At 37.2% G+C, this 24,709-nt stretch overlaps 1 protein-coding gene across 1 annotated transcript; it reads right to left on the reverse strand.

The window, feature by feature from the left end:
• Positions 1–4,455: 4,455 nt before the first annotated feature.
• Positions 4,456–9,746, reverse strand: PCDHB1 (protocadherin beta 1). Its single transcript, XM_008519677.2, has one exon. It carries the CDS (start codon positions 9,499–9,501, stop codon positions 7,045–7,047), a length of 2,457 nt encoding a protein of 818 aa, XP_008517899.2. The 5' UTR covers positions 9,502–9,746; the 3' UTR covers positions 4,456–7,044.
• Positions 9,747–24,709: the final 14,963 nt, after the last annotated feature.

Here is a 24,709-nt window from a genome sequence, read left to right on the forward strand (position 1 = left end):
CTTGTGTCATTTTAAATTTCTTTCAGCAACGATCTATAGTTTTCCATGTAGAAGTCTTTCACCTCCTTGGTTAAGTATACTCCTAAGTATTTTATTATTTTTGATGCTAAGGTAAATGGTATTGTTTTCTTGATTTCCTTTTTGAATAGTTTGTTGCTAGTGCATAGAAATGCAACTGATTTTTATGCATTGATTTTGTATCCTGCAACTTTACTGATTTCATTTATTAGTTCTGGCAGGGTTTTTTTGTGGAGTATTTGGGGCTTTCTACATATGAAATTCTGTCATCTGCAAACAGAGAAAATTTTTCTCCTTTATCTCCAATTTGGATGCCTTTTATTTCTTTTTCTTGCCTAACTGCCCTAGCTAAGACTTTTAGTACTATGTTGAATAGAAGTGACAAGAGTGGGCATCCTTGCCTTGTTCCAGATCTTAGAGGAAAAGCTTTCAGTTTTTCATCATTTTCTATGGTGTTAGTTATGGGCTTTTCATATGTGGCCTTTATTGTGTTGAGGTGAGTTCCTTATATACTTAATTTGTTGAGAATTTTTGTCATGAAATGGTGTTGAATTGTCAAATGCTTTTTCTGCATCTGTTAGGATGATCATTTGATTTTTATTCTTCATTCTGTTAATGTAGTATATCACATATATTTTCATATGTTGAACTGTCCTTGCATCCCAGAGATGAATCCCATTTGGTCATGGTGTATGATTCTTTTAATGTACTATTGAATTCAGTTTGCTGGTCTTTTTTTGAGGATTTTTGCATCTAAGTCCATCAGGGATATTGGCTTGTAGTTTTCTTTTCTTGTGGTGTCTTTGTCTGATTTGGTATCAGGGTGATGCTGGACTCATAAAACGAGTTTGGAAGTTTTCTCTCTTCTTTCATTTTTTAGAAGAGGTTAAAAAGGAATGGTATTAGTTCTTCTTTAAGTGCTTGGTAGAATTCACACATGAAACCATCTGGTCCTGGGCTTTTCTTTGTTGGAAGGTCCATAATGTTTTGATCTATGATTCTTCCAGGACTGATCTTGGAAAAGGGTATCTGCAGCCCATGCTAACTTGCCATTTTGGCAGGAACCAGAATTAATATTCTCTCTACTCTCTTTTCCTCCATGCTCTTCTTTTGGAACTTCTATTGGTCCTGCATTAGGGTTTTTCAATCTATCTTCCATGTCTTATGTGGCTGTTTTAAAACCTGGTCCAAAGAGTTTTTGACACATCTCTATTCAAGAAGTAGGACCTGTCCCCTTGCCTTGAATCTGGTCTCTGACTGCTTGACCAAAGTCAAGAAAGTATGGTGAAAGTTATATTTGCTCTTGGACCCCAGCCACCATGTTGTAAAGAATCCCAGGCAATATAGAGAGGCCACATACAAGTATTCCAGTTGTCTGCCAGCATCAATCATGTAAGGGAAGTCATCTCCAGATGATACTAGCCCATAGCCACTATGTCACCCCCAGTCTTTGAACCTTTAAACCTGAGGCCTTGGGCACCCCAAAACAGAGACAATTCATCCCCACTATGCTCCCACTGAATCCTTGACCCACAAAGTCCATAAGCATAATAAAATGTCTGTTTCATGCTACTAGGTTTTGGGGTGGTTTGTCACATAACAGTGCATAACTGTAACATCTTTTACTACTCTTTCATAATTTTTATCTTTTTGTTCTGTGCTATTGATGAACTTCTTAGTTATATACCAATTTACTAATTTGTTTTTCAATAGCTCCCAGACTAAATTTTATCCCACTTACTGAGGTTTTATTACATGATTATGTTTCATTTCTAAAATTTCTAATAAGTTATATTTATATCATCTATTTTTGTTTTATTTCAGTCTCTTTGGGTTTTTTTTTTTGTTTCTTTCAGAATTTATTGTCCATTTTCTGGGTGTTACTGCTGAATTAATCTCTACTGACATCTTGAAAAGTTTTATTTTGAATAGTACATTTAAAAAAATTTTGTCTTCTCTTTCTTTCCTCTCCCTACATATGTGCATCTCCTAAACCACCAAGACATGGTCTAGAACCAGATCTTATGATAATGATTTAGGCTTATGTCCCAACATGATACTCAAAATAGTACAATTGACTTCACTGAGCCTTTTGGCTACAAGGTTCAGTACTTAGTCTGTATCCTCCAGCCTCCATAGATCTGAAACATACTATAATGTACAACTTCAGGAATCTTTTGGCAGTGGCTTTTCAAACTTTTTTTCGTGAACAAGATAGAACCATCCTAGCTCCTGGCTGTAGTCAGTGACCCTGGCTTTTATTCTCCATCTTTCACAGAGCACATTTTGTTCCTGATAGCCCAGAAGAGCCAAACTAATGGCAACCAATGCCAGCTTCCCATCCTGTAGCTTGGAAATGCAAGAATTTCATCTCTGCTCAGTTTTATGATTGCTCCATTTCTATTTTTGTGTTTTTAATTTTTGTGCTTTGTTTAGAGCAGAGCATGGTGCACAGAAGCATAAGCTTGCTTCACCAGAAAAAAGGGTTTTAACCAGAAAACTCTTGTTATTTTTACTTTTTAATATCACATATAAGTGTTATATAAACACAACTAATACTTTAATAATATTATAAAAAATGTTACATAGATTTGGAAATGAAGTCAAATTTTTGGTTGAAGAACGAGTGTCTGATTAGTCACAAATTTTTATGATGCTCAACTCTATGGAAAATAGACTTTTATATGAGGGAGTTATATAAATTCTGCTTCCAGAAATGAGACAAATTCATCATTAAATAGAAAACAAGTATAACAAAATACACAGACATGACAGAAAAACCAATATATTTATTTATTTTCAGGAGAATTAAATGAAACCAGACAGGCTAATTCAATTTCTTATATATCTGTATGTCTAATTTCAGCATATAAGTCTATTTTCAAAAGACATCTCTATTATACACCGCTTATAAATATAAACATGTCTACTAATAAAATTTAAAATTTCCATGGTTTAATATCTTATCTAATAGTTTTATAACTAATGGAAATTTAAAATCAAGTTAAATTAATTTTCATTTAAAGTTAAGACAGCATTATGAATAAACCTTAAGATTAAAGAAACTTATGCTTGTTTAAGAAAAGCTAACATATAGAAATACTAATTTACTAATACTAACTAACTAAATACTAATACTAACATAAAAGAAATACTAATTTTAATCAAAAGGTGATCTATGTGGATAATTCCAGTCTTAAAGATCTGCTCTTCATCCCAGCTAAACAGGTTTGCTGAGCAACAAAATAAATAATGATAGCTTTGGATGATAACCTAAATAATAAAGTAAATAGCCACAAGTCCAGATATAAAGAAATAACTAAATAAATAATAAATGGAAGAGAAGTGGCAAGTGTTCCTTACAGAAGAATTTCAACTAATTAGTGTAAAAGGAATTAGGGAAATAGAAAATCACCATTTGAATCTCCATAGTATTAATTGCCTCAGGAAATGTCCAGCAAGGGATACTAAAATTAGTGGGCAAATGTTTAAGCAGAAACATGATACCTGCGTAGTTTCAAAGAGTCTCTCCTGAAGTCTGTATTAATTACAAATAGAAAAACAGTAACTTTACAGTGGAGAAACTTGGCAGATATTATCTTAACCAAGTGCTCAAAATTAACATCACCTTAATACTACTGAATTGTATGCTTAAAAATGGTTACCATGGTAAATTTTGTTATGTTTTTTACCATAATAAAAAAAGATTAATATCACCAGTTAATACAACATATTGACAACATGTGCCACTTGATATGATGCACTGAGAAGGACACAATATCATTTCTGTGGTATTCTTCCCAATAATGCATGAAATTAATCTAATCATGAGAAAACGAAAACAATCTCAGTTTGAGGGACAATTTTGATAACTAAACTTATTGTGGTAATCATTTCACCATACATGCAAATCAAGTCATTATGTCGTATGCCTTAAACTCATACGGTGCTATATGTCAATTCTCTCTCAATAAAACTGAAAAAAAAATTGAGGGATATTTTACAAATAACTGACCAGTACTCTTCAAAAGTCTTAAGGTCATGAAAGACAAGGAAAAGTTAAGGAACTATCATGGGTGGTAGGAACTAGGGAGACATAACGAAATGCATTGTGGAATCCTGGATTGGATCCTTGAAAAGAAAAAGGGCATTAGGGAAAAAACGGTAAAATCTGAATAAAGTCTGTAGTTTAGTTAATAGAATTGTACCAAGATTAATTCCTTAATTTTTATAGCTGTGCTATGGTTATGTAAGATGTTAATATTAAGGGAAGCTAGGTGAAGGGTATATGGGAACTCTATACTATTCTTGCAGTTTTATAAGTCTAAAATTATCACATAAAAAGTTTTTTAAAGAATTTAAATTCCTTATAATTTAAAACTTTCATTAGAAATGTAGATCTATATTCATTTCAAAGTTAAATAGGTAATTGAAGGAATTTGCCCAAACTAGTTAGATATTGTAAATTAAATATTTATCAGGTTGGGTTTTTTTTAAGATTGGCACCTGAGCTAACAACTGTTGCCAATCTTTTTTTTTTCTTTCTGCTTTTTCTCCCCAAATCCCCCCAGTATATAGTTGTATATTTTAGTTGTGGGTCCTTCTAGATGTAGTACGTGAGATGCCGCCTCAATGTGGCCTGATGAGTGGTGCCATGTCCGCACCCAGGATCCGAACCCTGGGCCGCTGTAGCAGAGTGCGCAAACTTAACCACTTGGCCACGGGGCTGGCCCTATCAGGGTCTTTTTATTCAAGAACACATCAAGGCACTTGGGTTATAGCTTTAAATAAATGCAAATAGTTCTAATGTCATTTGACATTGAACTTGAATAATTGTCCTAATTATTTCCATTCTTTATGTTAATTTGCTGATGGAAACCTGGACTTAATTTCAGCTGGTATATAGAGTTCACTCCAAATACAAATAAGTCACATTGTATTCAGCAAGTTGATACAAAGATGTTCTTTGTTTTTAATCATCAGGTACAATGAGAATTTTCTTGGGAACTTGAAGTCTGTATAAAAACGAGGTTTGATCATTGATTAATTCAGCAGTTCTCAATCTGAAGTCAGTGGCAAAATTTTCACTGGTCTAAGGCAAAAATGATAAAGATGATGGCAAAATACATTTTTCATAAAACTATATGTATTTTAAATTTAAAGCATAGTTTCCTCTATGAGATTATCTTTTTTATATTAAAATGTCATTTGCTTTATGAAATAATGGCATGAAATGACAGGTTTTGTTTCATTTAAATTTGATATATATACATGGGAAAAATAAAAAGTTGACAAATCTACATCTCCTGTCCATTTTGTGTATGTGTCATGTGAACTTTATTGCTGTTTGAAATTCAGTCTTAAAATCACTAATCTACATTTTATTTCCAAGCCAGACTCCACTGATTATGCTCACATCACTAAATATAATCAAATATAGTTAATCAATGACAACTATATAATCAAATGCAGTTAATCCTAAGTGACTTTTAGTTAATAACATGTTAACTAATATTTACCCATAAAAGTTAATTCTATGTCCTTTTTCTCTTAAAACCTCTGATTTCAGCATGACAACCAATCCTAACCCAAATACATTAGAACATTATTCTATGTTTTGTGCAAGAAAGATCTTTATTCCAAATGAGCAAGATTATAACTCAATTTATGGAAAATATTTAATATTAATCAGAAAGACAATTAATTGATATTCTGCATTTGCTTCATCTATTCTCAAAATATTAAGGAGAATATTGAAGTCGGCAATAGGTTACACCAATTCTATCCTAAGCGCATCTCCCACATTTAATAAGTAACTTAGCACTAAATTTTAGTATATCCTGGCCACCACATAGACAGTCAGATGGTACCACTAGGTATCAGCCATAATTCCAAGAATGAGGCTCAGATCAGTAAATATGATTTGTTATATTTGAGAAGTATTTCAACAGGTACTGCTCTACCCTTGGAACTCCAGGACCAATACTGTGCCCTTCTGTGTGGGACATATCCTTGTGGGTCTGAATTTACACACATTTTTATAACCTTAAAGCACATAAAGCCTGATTGAAGCAAACATTTTTTAACTTTTAAGGCACAGTTAGTATTATTGATATATTACTGAAATATGTCATTGTTTTAATATTGACTTCTTTAATTTTAGAATGAGAGAACTTAAAATAGCTTATGAAGGTAAAACAAGGATGATCAAAAAGAAGCCCAACTTGATTTCCTACTCCACTGCATTTTATGAATGATTTTCTAGGAAATACCTCTTTTTTCTCAGTTTCCATGTCATCACTTCAGAATGCTCAGAGGGGAAAATGGCTTAAATCAAATCTGGTAATATTCAAAAATGTATTTTTTCCTAAGGCCACTTAATTGGTATTAATGAACTCTTTTTCCTTTAATATATTTATTATTTTGTTGTTGTTCAATAGCACTTGTCAACTACAACAGGCTTAATTTATGTTTTCCTCATCCACCTTTTATTCCCCACATTCAAATAACTGCTCTCTGATAAGGAATGGGATAGACTTCTGTGTATAAAGAGATATTTGAAACTTCCATAAGGCCCCAAAGAACCTTTAAGAAATCTACATCTAACTTAATTTTAGAGAACATTCTTGAAGTGAATCTCTTTAGCCTTATATCTGTTCTTACTCATTTGCAAACAGGTCAAAACCTTTCTTTTCCTTTCCTCCTACCTAATTATCGATGAAGACCACCATTTACCAGGCATTTGTGTGATTATGAATGATGGCACGCAAGATGTTGATTAAAAGACAATTGCCACTCATCAAGGGACAAAAAACTAGAAATTTCTGAGTAATGATAAACTATATTTCTGCTTCTCAAACCTAATTGCTTCCTGATATAACAAAACTAGAAGCTAGTTCTCTTCCTCGTGCATGCATAACTTTCTACTAGAAAATAATTTAAAAGCAAAATAACAGGATATCTCTATGGAACTAAGCATTTTCAGGGCCAGGACTAATGAACTTCCAGGGGAAACATAAATATGAGCTACATATAGTCACCAGATACTCGACCATGGCCTTCTGACCCGCGAGACCTATTGCTATCAGAATCTGGTGGTAAACTGGAGCCAGCCTCTGTTTTTACCTCACCAGTCCCATGAGGGAAGGGGAAGTTGGGCATAAGGCGCTTAAGAAACCGGAACTCACTATTGCCAGTGCCAGTGGCCGAGCACATTTCATAGGGACAAGGCCGGGATAAGGATCCATTGGCTCCTCCTTGCATCAGGTTGTTAGGGAAATTACAGTCATCATAGAAATGCTCTTGAATTGTGAACTTTTCCCTGCATTTAATCTTCTGGTAGATGTGTATAACAAAGATCACTGTGACAGAGAGCAGAAAGAGAAAGGAAAGCACAGCCAGAGAAATGACCAAATATTTAGTGGATGGATTTACCCTTGCAGACTGCTTGGATGAATCCCGGAACTGCAGATAGGGCTCAGAAAAGCCATCTACCAGCAAGATGTTGAGTGAGGCAGTAGTGGAAAGAGCTGGTTGGCCGTGATCCTGAACAAGAATGACCAGTTTCTGCATCATGGGGTCTCTCTCAGATACCTGCCGCAATGTACGGATTTCCCCATTTTGTTGTTGAACAGAGAATAACCCAGGGTCAGTGGCCTTAAGTAGATGATATGAAAGCCAAGAATTCTGACCCGAGTCACCATCCACAGCCACCACCTTGGTCACCAGGTAGCCTGCCTCTGCAGACCTGGGCACCAGGTCATTGCAAGGCAAGGAGCCATTCTGCAGAGGGTACAAGATCATTGGGCAGTTGTCATTGTCATCCAGGACAATCACTCTGACAGTCACCTGGCTACTCAGTGACAGGAAGCCCCCATCAGTTGCCTTTACCACAAACTGAAAATCTTGAATGGCCTCATAATCCATGGTTCTCAGCGCATAGAGCTTCCCATTGTCTGAATTTATGGAGATGTAAGCGAAGACTGATAGATCTCCACTCTTTGGAGGCAGCAAAGAATATGTTACTTGGGCATTCTCCCCCAAATCTAAATCCTCAGCATGAACTTTGCCAATAAAAACCGCAGGGCTGTTGTTTTCTCGAACAGTCAAGATGTAGGAGTCTTCCTGAAATACTGGGGGATTATCATTAATGTCAGATATTAGCACCTCTATCACAGTCTCCGTGGACAGACTGGGTGGTCCAGTATCCACGGCAACAAGGGTGATATTATAGCCTGAGACCTCCTCTCGATCCAAGCCTCTGTCAGTAACCAGCGAGTAAGAATTCCGGAATGTAGGTTTGACTGCAAAAGGAAGGTCTTCTCTTAGGAAGCAAGTGAGTTTTCCTCCCACTCGAATGTCCCGGTCTCGGATAGAGAAAAGGGCCACTACAGTCTGTAGTGGGGAGTCCTCAGGGAGAGGGCTGGACACAGAGGAAACCGTCACTTCAGGAGGATTGTCATTCACATCCACTACTTCCACCAGGACTTTGCTGTGGGCAGAGAGGCCTCCTCCGTCTGTGGCTTGAATGTCAATGTCGTATGTTTCAATAGCTTCAAAATCTAGGGGCCCTCGTAGTCGAACCTCTCCAGTTTGAGGGTCAATCTGGAACGTCTGGAGAATTGCTTCTGTGTTCTGAGCTAAAGAGTAAGTTATCTCTTTGTTGGAGCCCTCGTCTAGGTCCGTGGCAGTCACCACGGCCACCAAAGAACCATTGGCGCTATTTTCTGGTACCTGAGCGCGGTACACCAGTCGCGAGAACTGAGGCACGTGGTCATTGACGTCTAGAACCTCCACCCGGATGTGGGCGGTGCCAGACTTGGGCGGGGACCCGCCGTCCACAGCAGTGATTGTCAAGTTGACCTCAGCCTGTTCCTCTCTGTCCAGGGGTTTATCCAGCACCAGCTCGGCGTATTTGGGCCCGTGGCTTCGGAAGCGGGTGTGCAGGTGGAAATACGCATTGGCGCTCAAGGTGTAGTTTTGGAGACCGTTGAGGCCCACGTCCAGATCCTGGGCGCTCTGTAGAGGAAAACGTGAACCCAGGGGAGTGCTCTCTGGAATCTTTAAAAGAGGCTCCTTGTTTAGGAAAATCGGGGCATTGTCATTGATATCAAATACCCTGACCTCGGCGCGAAAGGACTGCAGGGGCTCCACCAGGACTATTTCAAAGTGCAGAACACACGGGTCGGCTTTGCCACAAAGTGACTCCCGATCCAGTTTCTCCTTCACGAACAGATCCCCCGTCTTGCGGTGGAGCCGGAAATGCAGTTTGCTGCCCTCGGAGACAAGCCGCGCCCCGCGGGCAGCCAGCTTCCCTACCTCCAGCCCCAGGTCTTTAGCCACATTAGCCACAAACGAACCGCTCTCCATCTCCTCCGCCACCGAATAGCGGATGGTTGCCGCACCCCCCACCGACACACACAGAAGAAGGAGAAGACACCTCACTTGCCTGCTTTGCAAGAGTTTTCTGCGCACAACTGCCATCCCTTCTCACAAGCGCAGGTTCTGCAGCAGCCGCCACCTGTTGCGGAAATACTTTCACTTTTCCGCCAGCAGATTCAGGAGACCTCCGCTCTCGGCTTTGCTGGCCTCTAATGGTAGCGCCGCCAATGGCGAGCCAAGCCGGGTAAGCTGTTTTGCACTTGGAAGAAAATTTGCATTGAGCAACTCAACTCCCCAGTCTATCGAATGTATTAATAGATATGTTCTCATTCGGGCGAGTTGGGGAGAGGTTGAAAGTTTGTTGCCAAAGCAACGGCAGACTCGCCTTGTAATTCCCGTTTAGAAAAAAAGTCCTTGGGAATTGAGAAACCAATGAGAATACTCGCTCAAGCTGAAGTCACCGTGTATGTGAGCCGGCTGGGGCCGCTGCAGCAGCTCGCAAACAGAGAGGAGTAAGCTACTCCGCACGCTCCGCACTAGTCCGCTCAGAGACCAAGGGAGAGGAAAAAAGATCCTGCCGTGTCTTCTGGAGTCCGAACCAAAGGGACGGGGGGTTAATGAGGGGGCCTTGGAGGAAGTGCTCAGTAAGAAAAGTAAAGGGGACAGGTAGACATCTTTTAGGAAGCTGGGGTCCAGTAGGTACACTGATAGGGAGAACTGGCCAACCAGCCTCTTGATTTGCACAAATCCATTCTTTTCCCCCAGAACCCCCGAACGCCTAAGCAGCAGCTGGCTTGTCACTTATGATTAGGATGGCAGTAATACTTATGGGGTATGATTTCTGTATACTGGTACCGTGTGAAGTTATTTACATGTATTATCTAATTTAATCCTTGCAACAACTCTGTGAATTGCACAGTACTATTATTATTTCTTTTTTATAGGCAAAGAAGCTGAGACTGGAGAGCTTATGTCGCTCCCCCAAGGTCCCATCCCTGGTAAACGTTAGAGAAGGAACTCAATTTAGTTTTTTATTGTGGTCATAATAGTTTATAACATAGTGAGATTGCAGTTGTACATTATTGCTTGTCATACACCTTATAAGTGCACCCCTTCACCCCTTGTGCCCACCCTCCACCTCCCTTCCCCCAGTAACCACTTATTTATTCTTTTTGTCCGTAAGTTTGTTTATATTCCACATATGAGTAAAATCATATGGTGTTTGCCTTTCTCTGTCGAACTCAATTTAATTTTGTCTGACTCCCAAGTCTATGCTCTTATCAGTACATTACTCTGCTTCCCAGATGACATAGTAGATAAATGAAATGGAGAAAATGTTTGGCTTTGGATTTTAAAGGAAATAAAATAATAGACTACTTACATATATTGAAAATGGCCTGATAGAAATGTGGGAGCTATTTGTCAAGAGTTTTTTTTACAATCGTAAGATCATAGAATGTTTGAGAATGATAAGGCACCTCAGAAAGATGAGGTCCAATTTCCCCCTCGCTTTTTTTATAGATGAAGAAACTAAGGTCCGAATGATGAAATTGCTTACCCAGTTCATACAGATACTCGTGGCAGTATAAGAACTAGAACCTGTGTGCTGACACCCTGTCTCATGCTTGTTATCAAAAGCATTATCAAGCCCAGTGGCGTAGTGGTTAAGTTCTCGAGCTCTACTTCAGAGGTCTGGGGTTCTGGGATTTGGATCCAGGTGCAGACCTACATGCCACTCATCAAGCCATGCTATGGCAGTGTCTCACATACAAAATAGAGGAAGATTGGCACAGGGACCATCTTCCTCAAGCAAAAAAAGAGGATATTGACAACAGATGTTAGCTCAGGGCCAATCTTCCTCACCAAAAATAAAAAAGGCTCCTTATCAAAAGAAATGTTGATTTCCCATTTGTGCTCAGTATTTTGTATACTAGATGCTATAGAAAGTTATTGCCTCTTAAGAGGAGTCTACACCATATTTTCCAAGTGAGAAAAAAGTGAATGAAAATAGCATACATAATGATGACATCCTCACATGAAGAAGTTAACTGGTCCCTCAGTCTCCATTAGATATTTTAAATCTGCATTAAGTTTGCACCCCTAAACAGTTTACATTTGCCTCTTTTAAAAAACTGTGTATAAAGTACACAAAAGGTAATCTTTTTTTGTTGTTATGGTCAAAAAACACACAACATTTATGGTAGGTAATCTTTGAGTCTAGTTTCTTTCCTTCATTATTTAGTTCAATGTGAGATTGATGTTGTTGTATTTAGCTCTGGTTCATTCATTTCCATTGCTATATAGAATCCCAGTGTATTGTCAATGCCCTTCAGCCACAGACCATCAGGAACACACTTGTAGTTGAACAAAGTTATATTTTCTGACATTGCAGCAAGGGAGACTGCACAGAACAGAGACTCATGGGGCATCTCAGTAAGAGGATGTTAGAAAGGACTTATGGCATATAGTCAAGGTCGTTTGGGGGTAGTTTGAAACAGGACTTTGGATGGAATGCTGTCAGAAACAGAGTTAATTCTGTGATTGGGTATATTAATAGTTCTTATGTAGAAGGTGAGAAGAATGGAAAGAGGGTAAAGCTGTGATTGGTAACCAAGCTGAGATTGGTAATTCATATTAGCCAGGATAGAGAGATAATCGATCACTTTGCGGATTGGACAATGTTCTTTTTTGTCTGAGTTCAGACATAATGATAGCATGCTCTTGTTTTTCTCTTGATCCATCACACTCACAGAGTGGACCTGTCTAATGCTGTTGTGCTGTAAGATCGGTTTTGTTTAACAGGAGAACACCATAGCCTAGTTCTAAGTATCTGGCCAGCTCCTAGTTGTCAGGTACAGCTTTTGCCTTTTTCAGTGTGAATACAGCAAAATTCATTTACTCATTCTACTGTTCACAGCAGTACGTCATTGTATTTGTCACTTTGTGCACGTGTAACATTTTGGGGGAGGGGGCATATTCCTAGAAGTGGCATTGTTGTTATAGGGTATGTTCTTTTCAGCTTTATCTGATATTGCCAAACTGCTTTCTAAGAGGTTGTACCAATTTACACTGTCATTAGCAGTGTAACTTCCACTTGTTCAAATTCTTACCAACACCTAGCATTACTAACATTTTAAAATTTCAACCATTCTTGCCATCTCATTGTGGGTGTAATTTGCATTTCTCTGGTTATTAATTATTGATAAGGAAGGGCACTATTTAATATATCTTTAGCCATGTTGATATCCTTTGCATGGGGGAAGGGCTGTTCAGTTCTCTTGTCCATTTTTCGCATTGGATTGTCTTTGTCCTATTGATTTGTAGTAGTTCTTCATATATTCGTAATACGAGTTCTGAGTATCTCTTTATATGTAAGAAAAAGAGACATATTTATCCTTAGTCAACATATATCTACAGTGTTTTGTTAAAGAAAGGAGGTATTTCTCCCAGCGATTCATACGTTATGCAGAAGCTTATGGCATCCTAGGAAGTCTTTTTTTAAATTGAGATATAATTGACATATAACATTACATTAGTTTCTGGGGTACAGCATAATGATTCAATATTTGTATATTTTGCAAAGTTATCACCATGGTAAGTCTAGTTCACATACCTCACCACACGTAATTACAATTTCTTTTCTTTTCTTTTATTATTATTATTTTTTCCCTTTTTCTCCCCAAAGCCCCCCAGTACATAGTTGTGTATTTTTAGTTGTGGGTCCTTCTAGTTGTGGCATGTGGGACACCGCCTCAGCATGGCTTGATGAGTGGTGCCATGTCCGCGCCCAGGATTCGAACTCGCGAAACCCTGGGCCGCCAAAGCAGAATGCGCAAACTTAACCACTTGGCCATGGGGTCGGCCCCTAATTTTTTTTTCTTGTGATGAGAACTTTCAAGATCTACTCTCTTAGCAATTTTCAAATATACAATACAGTATTATTAACTATAGTCACCACCTAGGAAGTCTTAATACAATTTCCAAATAATTCATCCAAAACTCATAATTTAAAAAAAAAATACATTCTTGTGAGTTGAAATAGAAGAAATGCTCCTCTTCAATTGGATTCCTTTCAATCATAATCTGTTTGGTTAGTCCCCAGGGTATGTATTAGTATCTGCTTGATGGGATTAAATTCCAAAATATTTTCTTTTTCCTCTAAAACGTTGAAACCTTTAAATGAGGTGGTAATTTTAAAAAGTCTTCATTCTTTCCAGTGAAGATGAAGATAATAGGGGCCCACAGAATACATATGCCTTTAGGTTGTAGTGTCAGGGTCCTTACCCAAAATCTAGATATTGGGAAGAGGGGCCAACCACAGCTAGAAGAATATCGTGAAGTTTTGGGAGAATGAGAAATCCACTTTAAAACTAGATCTAAGTACTAACTTTTAAGTTCTTAAAAATCTTATTTTGGGGGCCAGCCCAGTGGTGTAGTGGTTGAGTTCACACACTTCGCTTCGGTGGCCTGGAATTCGCAGGTTTGGATCCTGGGCGCAGACCTACACACCACTCATCAGGCCATGCTGTGGGCTGCATCCCACATACAAAATAGAGGAAGATGGGCACAGACGTTAGCTCAGGGCCCATCTTCCTCAGCAAAAAGAGGAAGACTGGCAACAGATGTTAGCTCAGGGCTAATCTCCCTCACCAGAAAAAAAAAATAAAGAAAAAGAAAACAATCTTATTTTGAAATAATTTAAACCTTCAGAAGTTACAAGAGTGCTTACAATTGCCCATTATTTACCCATTGATTTAGCTTGACCAAACGTTCGTCAGGCTTCTCTTCTCCCCATAGGCTCCTGAACTTTAATTTGCCCCAAAACTTAAGCCCTAAAATGCAGACCATGCCCACCTAATGGCTCATTCTGAGACTTGGCCAACCACAGAGAAAAAACATTTCCTGTTAAAGCACCCTGATAATGCCATCTGCTCAGCCCATCCCCTTCTCTACTCTCACGCAAAGTCCTGCTAAACCTGCTTACCCCTCTCTATTAAAAAAAACCCAAACAACTTTTTTTCCTGTTTGATTTTGAGACATTTGCAGAGTTTGTGGTCGGAGAGTTATGCTATTGCAATAGTATTTTTTTAAATTGAGGACACATTGCTTTATAACATTGTGTAAATTTCAGTGTATATCATTATATTTTGGCCTCTGTAGAGAATGCATCATGTTCACCACCAAAAGTCTAGTTTCCATCCATCACCATACATATGTGCCCCTTTACCCCTTTTGCCATCCCCCCACCTCCTTCCCCTCTGGTAACCATCAGTCTATTTTCCTTATTTATGTGTTTATTTATCTTCCACGTATGAGTGAAATAATATGGTGTCTTTCTCCGTCTGACTTATTTTGCTTAGCATAATACCCTCAAGGTCCATCCATGTTGTCGCAAATGGCACAATTTCTTCTTTTTTATGGCTGAGTAGTATTCATTGTATATATATTTGTGTATATATATATATATATATATATATATATATATATATATACGTTGTATATATTGTGTGTATATATATATACACCACATCTTCTTTATCCATTCGTCTGTTGATAGACACTTGCATTGCTTCCAGGTCTTGGCTATTGTGAATAATGCTGCAATGAACATAAGGGTGCATATATCTTTCAAAATTAGTGTTTTCATGTTCTTTGGATAAATATCCAGAAGCGGAATAGCTGGATCATATGGTAGTTCTATTCTTAATTTTCTGAGGATACTCCATGCTGTTTTCCATAGTGGCTGCGCCAGTTTGCACTCCCTCCAGCACTATATGAGGGTTCCCTTTTCTCCACATCTTCTCCAACACTTGTTATTTCTTGTCTTTTTAATAATAGCCATTCTGATGGGTGTGAGGTGATATCTCATTGTAGTTTTGATTTGCATTTCCCTAGTAATTAGTGATGTTGAACATCTTTTCATGTGCCTGTTGGCCATCTGTATATCTTTTTTGGAAAAACGTTTGCTTAGATCCTCCGCCCATTTTTTGATCAGATGTTCTTTTTGTTGTTGTTGAGTTGCATTAGTTCTTTATGTATTTTGGAAATTAACGCCTTATCAGATATATGATTTTCAAATATTTTCTCCCTATTAGTGGGTTGTCTGTTTTGTTGGTGGTTTCCTTGCTGTGCAGAAGCTTTTTAGTTTGATGTAGTACCATTTGTTTATTTTTTCTTTTGTTTCCCTTGCCTGAGGAGACATGGTATTCAAAAAGATGCTGTTAAGACTGATGTCAAAGAGTGTACTGCCTATGTTTTCTTGTAGGAGTTTTATTGTTTCAGGTCTTACATTCAAGTTTTTAATCCATTTTGTGTATGGTGTAACAATGGTCTGCTTTCGTTCTTTTGCATGTGGCTATCCAGTTTTCCCAACACCATTTATTTATTTATTTATTTATTTATTTTTGAGTTCATAATAGTTTACATCATTGTGAGATTTCAGTTGTACATGATTTCTTGTCCATCACCACATAAGGGTTCTCCTTCACCCGCTGTGCCCATCCTCCACTCCCCTTCCCCTGCTAAACACTGAACTGTTTTCTTAGTCCATGTGTTTGTTTATATTCCACATATGAATGAAACCATATGGTGTTTGTCTTTCTTGATCTGGCTTATTTCGCTTAGCATAATACCCTCCAGGTCCACCCACTTTGTTGCAAATGGAATGATTTTGTCTTTTTTTGTGGCTGAGTAGTATTTCATTGTATATGTATACCGCATCTTCTTTATCCATTCATCAGTCAATAGGCACTTGGATTATTTCCAGGTCTTGACTGCTGTGGATAGTGCTGCAATGATCATGGGGTACATATCTTACTTTGGATTGTTGATTTCACGTTGTTTGGGTTGATACCCAGCAGTGGGATAGCTGGGTCATATGGTATTTCTATTTTTAGTTTTTTGAGGATTCTCCACACTGTTTTCCATAGTGGCTGTGCCAGTTTGCATTCCCACCAGCAGTGTATGAGAGTTCCCTTTTCTCTACACCCTCTCCAACATTTGTTATTTTTAGTCTTAGTGATTATAGCCATTTTAATAGGTGTAAGGTGTTATCTTGGTGTAGTTTTGATTTGCATTTCCCTGATGACTAGTGATGTTGAACATCTTTTCATGTGTTTATTGGCCATCTGTATAGCTTCTTTGGAAAAATGTCTGTTCATATCCTCTGCCCATTTTTTATTGGAATGTTTGTTTTTTGTTGTTAAGTTCTGTGAGTTCTTTATATATTATGGAGATTAACCTCTTGTCAGATATATGATTTGCAAATATTTTCTCCCAATTGGTGGGCTCTTTGTTTTGATTCTAGTTTCTTTTGCCTTGCAGAAGCTCTTTAGTCTGATGAACTCCCACTTGTTTATTTTTTCTTTTGTTTCCCTTGTCTGAGAAGACATGGTATTCAAAAAGATCCTTTTAAGTTTGATGTCAAAGAGTGTACTACCTATATTATCTTCCAGGAGTTTTATGGTTTCAGGACTTATCTTCAAGTCTTTGATCCATTTTGAATTTCTTTTTGTGTATGGCATGAGATAGTGGTCTACTTTCATTCTTTTGCAGGTGGTTACCAGTTTTCCCAACACTATTTATTGAAGAGACTATCTTTTCTCCATTGTATGTTCTTGGCACCTTTGTCGAAGATTAGTTGTCCATAGATGTGTGGTTTTATTTCTGGGCTTTCAGTTTTGTCCCATTGATCTGTGTGCCTGCTTCTGTACCAGTATCACGCTGTTTTGATTAGTGTAGCTCTGTAGTGCATTTTGAAGGCAGGGACTGTGAGGCCTCCAGCTCTGTGCTCTTTTCTCAGGATTGCTTTAGCAATTCAGGGTCTTCAGTTGCCCGATATGAATTTTAGGACTCTTTGTTCTATTTCCGTGAAGAATGTCATTGGGATGCACTGAATCTGTAGATTGCTTTGGGTAGTATGGACATTTAACTATGTTTATTCTTCCAATCCATGTGCATGGAATCTCTTTCCATCTCTTTATGTCATTATCAGTTTCTTTCAGTAATGTCTTATAGTTTTCATTGTATAAGTCCTTCACCTCCTTGGTTAAATTTATTCCTAGATATTTTTTTTGTTTGCGATTGTTCATTATTAGAGTATAGAAATGCAACTGATTTTTCTATGCTGATTTTGTACCCTGCAACTTTACTGCAGTTGTTAATTATTCCAATAGTTTTCTGATGGATTCTTTAGGGTTTTCTATATATAAGATCATGTCATCTGCAAACAGCAAGAGTTTCACTTCTTCACTCTCTGTTTGGATTCCTTTTATTCCTTTCTCTTGCCTAATTGCTCTGATCAAAACATGCAGTACTATGTCAATTAAGAGTGGTGATAGTGGGCATCCTTGTCTTGTTCCTGTTCTTAGAGGGATGGTGCTCAGTTTTTCCCCATTGAGTATGATGTTGGCTGTGGGTTTGTCATATATGGCCTTTATTATGTTGAGGTAATTTCCTTCTATCTATGTTTTATTAAGAGTTTTTGTCATAAATGGCTGTTGGATCTTGTCAAATGCTTTCTCTGCATCTATTGAAATGATCATGTGGTTTTTATTCCTCATTTTGTTAATGTGGTATGTCACATTGATTGATTTGCAGATGTTGAACCATCCCTGTGTCCCTAATATAAATCCCACTTGATCATGATGTATGATCTTTTTGATGTATTGCTGAATTCAAGTTGCCAATATTTTGTTGAGGATTTTTTCATCTATATTCATCAGCGATATTGGCTTGTAATTTTCCTTTTTTTGTGTTGTCCTCTCAGGCTTTGGTATCAGAGTGATGTTGGCCTCATAGAATGTGTTAGGAAGTGTTCCATCTTCCCTAATTTTTTGGAATAGCTTTAGAAGGATAGGTATTAAATCCTTCTGAAAATTTGGTAGAGTTCTCCAGGGAAGCTGTCTGGTCCTGGAGTTTTATTTTTTGGGATTCTTTTGTTTACTGTTTCAATCTCTTTACTTGTGATTGGTCTATTCAGATTATCTATTTCTTATTGATTCAGCTTTGGGAGGTTGTAAGAGTCTAAGAATTTATCCATTTCCTCTAGATTGTCCGTTTTGTTGGCATACAGCTTTTTGTAGTATTCTCTTATAATCTTTTGTATTTCTGTGGTATCTGTTGTTATTTCTCCTCTTTTGTTTCAAATTTTATTTGTCTGAGCTTTCTCTCTTTTTTCTTTGTAAGTCTGGCTAGGGGTTTGTCGGTTTTGTTTATCTTCTCAAAGAAACAGCTCTTTGTTTCATTGATCCTTTCTACTACCTTTTTTGTTTCAATAGCATTTATTTCTGCTCTGATTTTTAATATTTCTCTCCTTCTGCTGACTTTGAGCTTTGTTTGTTCGTCTTTTTCTAATTCAGTTAGGTGTAGTATGAGACTGCTTATTTGGGGTTTTTCTTGTTTGTTAGGGTGAGCGTGTATTGCAATGAATTTCCCTCTTAGTACTACTTTTGCTGCATCCCATATGAGTTGGCATGGTATGTTTTCATTTTCATTTGTCTCCAGATATTTTTTGATTTCTCCTTTAATTTCTTCAACGAACACCATTTATGGAAGAGACTTTCCTTTCTCCATTGTATGTGTTTGGCTCCTTTGTTAAAGATTAGCTGTCCATAGATGTGTGGTTTTGTTTCTGGGCTTTCAGTTTTGTTCCATTGATCTGTGTGTCTGTTTTTGTACCATGCTGTTTTGATTACTACAGCTTTGTGGTATGTTTTGAAATCAGGGAGTGTGATACCTCCAACTTTGTCGTTTTTTCTCAGGATTGCTTTGGCTATTCAAGGTCTTTTGTTGTTTCATATAAGTTTAGGATTCTTTGTTTTATTTCCATGAAAAATGTCCTTGGTATTCTGATTGGGATTGCATTGAATCTGTAGATTGCTTTAGGTAATATGGACATTTTAACTATGCTTATTCTTCCAATCTGTGAGCACAGAATATCTTTCCATTTCTTTATGTTTTCTTTGATTTCTTTCAATAATGTCTCATAGACATAGTATAGGTCTTTCACTTCCTTGGTTAAATTTATTCCTAAGTATTTTATTCTTTTTGTTGCAATCACAAATGGGATTGTATTCTTGATTTATCTTTCTGCTAGTTCATTTTTAGTGTATAGAAATGCAATTGATTCTTCTATGCTGATTTTGTAATCTTCAACTTTACTCGTTAATTATTTCTAATAGCTTTCTGGTGGATTCTTTAGGGTTTTCAATATATAAAATCACATCATCCACAAATAGTAATAGTTTACTCCTTCCTTTCCAATTTGGATCCCTTTTACTTCTTTTTTTGCCTAATTGCTCTGGCTAGGGCTTCCAATACTATGCTGAATAAGAGCAGTGAGAGTGGGCATTCTGGTCTTGTTCCCACTCTTAGAGGAATGGCTTTCAGTTTTTCACCATTGAGTATGATGTTGGCTGTTGGTCTGTCATATATAGCTTTTATTATGTTGAGGTACTTTCCTTCTATACTCATTATACTGAGAGTTTTTATCATAAATAGATATTGAATCTTGTGAAATGCTTTCTCTGCATCCATTGAGATGATCATGTGATTTTTATTCTTCATTTTGTTAATGTGGTGTATCACATTGATTGATTTGCAGATATTGAACCATCCCTGCACCCCTGGAATAAATCCCACTTGATCTTGGTGTATGATCTTTTTAATGTATTATTGTATTAGATTTGTGAGTATTTTGTTAAGGATTTTTGCATCTATGTTAATCAGCAATATGGCCTGTAATTTTCCTTTATTGTGCTGTCCTTATCTGGTTTTGGTATCAAGGTAATGTTGGCCTCAGAAAATGAGTAAGGAAGGGAGGCAGAGAAAAACGGCGGGGTGAGAAAATGAGTAAGGAAGTGTCCCATACTCTTTCATTTTTGGGAAGAGTTTGAAAAGGATGGGTATTAAATCTTCTTTGAATGTTTAGTATAATTTATCAGAGAAGCTGTCTGGTTCTGGACTTCTGTTTTTTGGGAGGTTTTTGATTACTGTTTCAATCTCTTTACTTGTGATTGATCTATTCAGATTCTCTATTTTGGCTCGATTCAGTTTTGGGAGGTTTTATGATTCTAAGAATTCATCCATTTCTTCTATGTAATAGTCTTTTTGAATAGAGCTCGTTACCCAAGTCTGGATTTGTTTGTATTTGACATAATAAACAATAATAAATGACCATATACTCTTCACCTAGATCCACCAATTTTGCTACATTGTGTACTTTCTCTTTCTCTTATATATATAATTATTATGTTACTATAAAATATGTAACACATTATATTATACATATACATACACATTTACTATTCAAAAATAGCCACTCTCCTCCTCAACTTCTATGGGAGGAGTATACCACTCTGTCCTCTCAATGTTGAGTTTGGCCATGTGATATACTTTGACTTCACATTGGATTTAGTATACTTCCCCACCCCTTGACTTTGGGCTTGGCCATGTGAGTTGCTTTGGCCAGTGGTATATTAGCAGAGTGGTTTGAATTGTGTCCCCTGGAAAGATATCTTGGAGTCCTAACCTCTAGTACCTGTGAATATGACATTATTTGAAAATAAGATCTTTTAGATGTAATCAAGTTAAAATGAGGTCATACTAAATTAAAGTGAACACTAAATCCAATGACTGGTGTCCTTATAAGGAGAGAGGGATTTGGAGACACACAAACACACACAGGAAAGAAGGCCATATTACAACAGAGGTAGAGACTGAAATGATGCTGCTACAAGCCAAAGAATGCCAAGGACTGCTGGCAACCACCAGAAGCTAGGAAGAGACAAAGAAGGATCCCCTCTAGAGCCTTCAGAGGGAACAGGGCCCTGCTGACACCTTGATTTTGGACTTCTAGCCTTTAGAACTGTGAGAGAATAAATTTCTGTTTTCTAAAGCCACCCAGTTATGGTAATTTGTTACAGCAGCCCTGGGAAACTAAAACACAGAGTAAAGCAAGTTGTGGCTTGAAATGTGCTTCAATAAATGGGCTTCCCCTCTCGCTCTTCTGCCACCTTCATAAGAATATTTTCTGGATAGCCCACTCATCCAAGGATGAAGATGGAACAGCACTGGATACAACCTGTGTACTGAAACCAAGAATACCTGATCTCAGCCTAAATCTGCTGACTCCCAGATACGTCAGTGAGAATTAATGTTGTTTTGAGCTACTAAGTTTTGAGGTGTTTTGTTGCACTGCATTATGTGACAATAGCTGGAAGATACAATATGTAAACATTTTACTTTGTTTTGAGTTAGTTGCAGACATTATGAGATATCATCCCTAAATATCTCAATATGTACCTCTTATGAACAGGAGTATTCTCCCACATAACTTCAAATACAGTTATTACACTCAGAAAATTTAACATGAATACAATACTATTACCTAATATGTATTCCATATTTTAATTTCCCCAGTTGTTCCAATAATGTCCTTTGTGGGTATTTTTTAAAATCCAGGATACAATCAAAGATTGTAAATTGCCTTTAATTGTCATGTTTTTCTGGTTTCATTTAAATTAGAACAGTTTAAAGAAAACATTTATTAATGACTGATTTTTTTCATAACACTGACATTTTTAACGAGTCATTTTACAGCATATCCCTCAATTTGGAATTTTTTTTTAATTGAGTTCATAATAATTTACATCAATGTGAGATTTCAGTTGTACATTATTTCTTGACTGTCACCACATAAGTGCACCCCTTCACCCCCTGTGCCCACCCCACAACTTCCTTGCCCTGGTAACAGCTGAATTGTTTTCTTTGTCCATGTGTTTGTTTATATTCCACATATGAGTGAAATAATCTGGTGTTTGTCTCTCTCAGACTGGCTTATTTCACTTAGCATAATTCCCTCCAGGTCCTTCCATGTTATTGCAAAAGGGATGAATTTGTCTTTTTTTATGGCTGAGTAGTATTCCATTGTATATATATACCACGTCTTTATCCAATTATCAGTCGATGGGCACTTGGATTGTTTCCATGTCTTAGCTATTGTGAATAGTGCTGCAATGAACATAGGGGTGCATATGCTACTTTGGACTGTTGATTTCAAATTGTTTAGGTAGATACCCAGTAGTGGGATAGCTGGATTGTATGGTAGTTCTATTTTTAGTTTTTTGAGGAATCTCCACACTGTTTTCCATAGTGGCTGTGCCAGTTTGCATTCCCACCAGCAGTGTATGAGGGTTCTCTTCTCTCTACACCCTCTCCAACATTTGTTATTTTTAGTCTTAGTGATTATAGCTATTTTAACAGGCGTAAAGTGGTATCTTAGTGTAGTTTTGATTTGCATTTCCCTGATGATTAGTGATGTTGAACATCTTTTCATGTGTTTATTGGCCATCTGTATAGCTTCTTTGGAAAAATGTCTGTTCATATCCTCTGTCCATTTTTTGATCAGGTTGTTAATTTTTTTATTGTTCAATTGTGTGAGTTCTTTATATATTATGGAGATTAACCCCTTGTCAAATATATGATTTGCAAATATTTTCTCCCAGTTGGTGGGCTGTGTCTTTGTTTTGATTCTAGTTTCTTTTGCCTTGCAGAAGCTCTTTAATCTGATGAAGTCCCATTTGTTTATTTTTTCTTTTGTTTCTCTTGTCTGAGAAGACACGGTATTCAAAAAGATCCTTTTAATTTTGATGTCAAAGAGTATACCACCAATATTATTTTCCATGAGTTTTATGGTTTCAAGACTTATCTTCAAGTCTGATCCATTTTGAGTTTCTTTTTGTGTATGGCATGAGAGAATGGTCTACTTTCATTCTTTTGCAAGTGGTTATCCAGTTTTTCCAACACCGTTTATTGAAGAGACTATCTTTTCTCCATTGTATGTTCTTGGCACCTTTGTTGAAGATTAGCTGTCCATAAATGTGTGGTTGTATTTCTTGGATTTCAGTTTTGTTCCATTGATCTGTGTGTCTCTTTTTCTACCAGTACCATGCTGTTTTGGTCACTATGGCTTTTAGGACATTTTGGAGTCAGGGATTGTGATACCTCCAGCTTTGTTCTCTTTTCTCAGGATTGCCTTAGCAATTCAGGGTCTTTGGTTGTCCCATATGAATTTTAGGATTCTTTACTCTGTTTCCGTGAAGAATGTCTTTGGGATTCTGATTGGGATTGCATTGAATCTGTAGATTGCTTTGGGTAGTATGGACATTTTAACTATGTTTATTCTTACAATCCACGAGCAAGGAATCTCTTTCCATCTATTTATGTCATCATCTATTTCTTTCAGTAATGTCTTATAGTTTTCATTGTATAAGTCCTTCACTTTCTTGGTTAAATTTTTTCCTAGATACTTTATTCTTTTAGTTGTATTGCAAATGGGATGGTATTCTTGAGTTCTCTTTCTGTAAGTTCGTTATTGGAGTGTAGAAAGGCAACTGATTTTTGTAAGTTGATTCTGTACCCTGTAACTTTACTGTAGTTGTTAATTATTTCTGTTAGTTTTCTGATGGATTTTTGGGGGTTTTCTTTATATAAGATCATATCGTCTGCAAACAGCAAGAGTTTCACTTCTTCAATCCCTATTTGGATTCCTTTTATTCCTATCTCTTGCATAATTGCTCTGGCCAAAACCTCTAGTACTATGTTGAGTAAGAGTCATAATAGTGGGCATCCTTGTCTTGTTCCTGTTCTCAGGGGTTGGTGTTCAGTTTTTGCTCATTGAGTATGATGTTGGCTGTGGGTTTGTCATATATGGCCTTTATTACATTGAGGTAATTTCCTTCTACCCCCATTTTGTTAAGAGGTTTTATCATAAATGGCTGTTGGATCTTGTCAAATGCTTTCTCTGCATCTATTGAAATGATCATGTGGTTTTTATTTCTCAATTTGTTGATGTGGTGTATCATGTTGATTGATTTGCGGATGTTGAACCCTGCCTGTGTCCCTGGTATAAATTCCACTTGATCATGATGTATGATCCTTTTGATGTATTGCTGAATTCAGGTTGCCAACATTTTGTTGAGGATCTTTGCATCTGTGTTCATTAGCGATATTGGCTTGTAATTTTCCTTTTTTTGTGTTGTCCTCTCAGGCTTTGGTATCAGAGTGATTTTGGCCTCATAGAATGTGTTAGGAAGTGTTCCATCTTCCCTAATTTTTTGGAATAGCTTGAGAAGGATAGGTAGTAAACCCTCTCTGAAAGTTTGGTTAAATTCCCTAGGTAAGCTGTCTGGTCCTGGAGTTTTATTCTTTGGGATGCTTTTGATTACTGTTTCAATCTCTTTACTTGTGATTGGTCTATTCAGATTGTCTCTTTCTTCTTGACTCAGTTTTGGGAGGTTGTAAGAGTCTA

Source organism: Equus przewalskii, chromosome 13, assembly GCF_037783145.1.
Source record: "Equus przewalskii isolate Varuska chromosome 13, EquPr2, whole genome shotgun sequence".
In the NCBI taxonomy this organism is placed as follows: Eukaryota; Metazoa; Chordata; class Mammalia; order Perissodactyla; family Equidae; genus Equus; species Equus przewalskii.

Bases quoted from the DNA above. Each gene is read 5' to 3' on its own strand.
- PCDHB1 (XM_008519677.2), bottom strand. From the start codon at position 9,501: ATGGCAGTTGTGCGCAGAAAACTCTTGCAAAGCAGGCAAGTGAGGTGT.